At 51.1% G+C, this 2071-nt stretch overlaps 1 protein-coding gene across 1 annotated transcript in view; it reads right to left on the minus strand.

The window, feature by feature from the left end:
• The window catches only part of REC114 (REC114 meiotic recombination protein), a 94991-nt gene extending 93564 nt beyond the window's left edge, over positions 1 to 1427 (minus strand). Inside the window, exon 1 of the mRNA XM_021707631.1 lies at positions 1249 to 1427. Within this exon, the coding sequence (XP_021563306.1) occupies positions 1249 to 1407 (159 nt within the window). The 5' untranslated portion in view covers positions 1408 to 1427. The remainder of the gene's footprint in view (positions 1 to 1248) is intronic.
• Between the last annotated feature and the right edge of the window lie 644 nt (positions 1428 to 2071).

Raw genomic sequence — 2071 nt, forward strand, 5'->3', positions numbered from 1 at the left:
CGCCTCAGCCTTCCAAGTAGCCGGAACTACAGGCGTGTGCTACCATGCCTGGCTAATTTTTTATTTATTGTAGAGACGAGGTCTCACCAAGTTGTCTAGGCGGGTCTCAAACCCGCAGGCTCAGGCAATTCACTCACCTCAACCTCCCAAGGCGCGGGATTATAGGCTGAGCCACCGAGCCCGGCTGGGCATTGCTCTCTTAAGGCATAATGCTTTTACTATAGTTAATAGATTATAATACAAAGATACCTTTTATATGCACTGGGAAACCAAAAAATCCATGACTTGCTTTATTGTAATGGTTTGCAAGTGAACTCCAATATCTCTGATGTATGCCTGTACTACAAATTTTCTCTATTTTAAGACAAAGCAAATAAGGTACAGCGAGGTTAAGTAACAAAACCAAGGTCTCAGAAATTCAGCAGCAAAGCTAGGATTCAAATTTAGTTCTGTGTGAGTGTCTGACTGCCAGAGTATGACAACTTGGTTATGGAAGACTCAAAAGTCCCTCTCATAATTACACAGTTATTTGAATAATATTCTGTCCTCCACTACACTAAAGATATCAGTGGGGGTGGGGACTGTTTGTAACTTGCTAACTGCTATATCCCTAGCACCCTGAATAGATCTAACATATACTTGATGCTCAATAAATATTTGTAAAGCCAGGAGGCTGTGGTGGCTCATGCCTATAATCCCAACACTCTGGAAGGCTGAGCTGGGAGGATGGCCTGAGGCCAGGAGCTCAAGACCAGCCTGAGCAACATAGCAAGACTCTCATCTCTACAAAAATTTTTTAAAAATTGCTAGGCATGGTGGTGCTTGGCCTGTGTCCCAGCTACTCAGTGATTTGAGGCAAGAGGATTGCTGGAGCCCAGGACTTCAGGGCTGCAGTGAGCTATGATGGCGCCACTGAATGCCAGCCTGGGTGACACAGCATGACCTAGTCTCCAAAAACATTAAAATACAATAAAATAAATAAATATGTGGTGAACATATAAATGTTTACTACTCCCTTGCAAAATTATTTTGTAAACGTACAGTAACGGGTTCCCATAATGTCTGCTATCACTATATGTATATTTCCCACGTTAGCGGTTGGCCTGTCCATTCCTCGACCTTCCTGGCAGCCCCTCAGTGTCCCGCCTTCTGTCCCCATAGCATCTGCGCCCCATGTGGCCGCGGTCTTCCCTGCCTCTACCCCTGGGGTGTGAGCGCCTCGGGGCTATTCCGGCCTTCAGGCCTCACCTTCCATGTGGAGGCCGTGGCTGTCCCAGCTGCCACACCAGGCCCAGGCGGCTCTCCAGTGCTCGAGGGCATGTAGCGGGCATAGCGCTGCAGAGGCCACTGCTCCGCTTCTCCTGCAGGAAGCCCGAGGCCCGTGGACACTTTTCCCGCCTCCGCCATGTCTGGCCTCCACGCGTGCGCAGCCGTGGAACCTGCAAGCCACGCAGCTAACCAATCAGGAAGCGGAGCGGCCCAAGGCCCATCCTCCTTCTCAGCGGAAGCCAATAGGCAGCCCCAGAAGACTCCTGCAGGAGGCGCCTGGAGCGCTGGGATCGCTCTTGGCCTTCCGCCTCAGGCAGAGGTCGTCACTTCTCCGTTGGAGTGGGGTTGTGACGCCTCTAAGTGGGAGTTGATCTCAACTCTGCAGCATGAGGGCGCTACCCTCCCTGGGCAGCCCATGTCATCATCCTGCAGCCCTGGCTCAGAAATTTCCCCAACTGGCCGAGGCCTTGTAACTTCCACACGGGGGTCGAGGCCCGCTCTCAGAGGCTACCTGGACAAGGGTGTCTTCCTTCCTCACAGCAGCCTTGCAGATGACAACGTCCCCAACCCACCACAGCACAGCCCCCGCTCCACACCCTATCTAGGAAACGTATTTACTTCCTCATCATCCATTCTGCAGCTCCCTGGATATACCCCCTCTAGATAGTCCGTTTTTCACCAAAAGAGAAGAGCAGATGGGTGAGGGGCTGCCTGCAACAAAGGATGAGCCTCAAGCCAACAGCAGATGCAACTAAACGACATTTCTAGGTGATTTATAGTCGGCAAAGCACTTCCACATCTG

This window comes from Carlito syrichta, unplaced genomic scaffold (genome assembly GCF_000164805.1).
Source record: "Carlito syrichta isolate Samal-C Ts95f unplaced genomic scaffold, Tarsius_syrichta-2.0.1 Scaffold122049, whole genome shotgun sequence".
Taxonomy (NCBI): domain Eukaryota; kingdom Metazoa; phylum Chordata; class Mammalia; order Primates; family Tarsiidae; genus Carlito; species Carlito syrichta.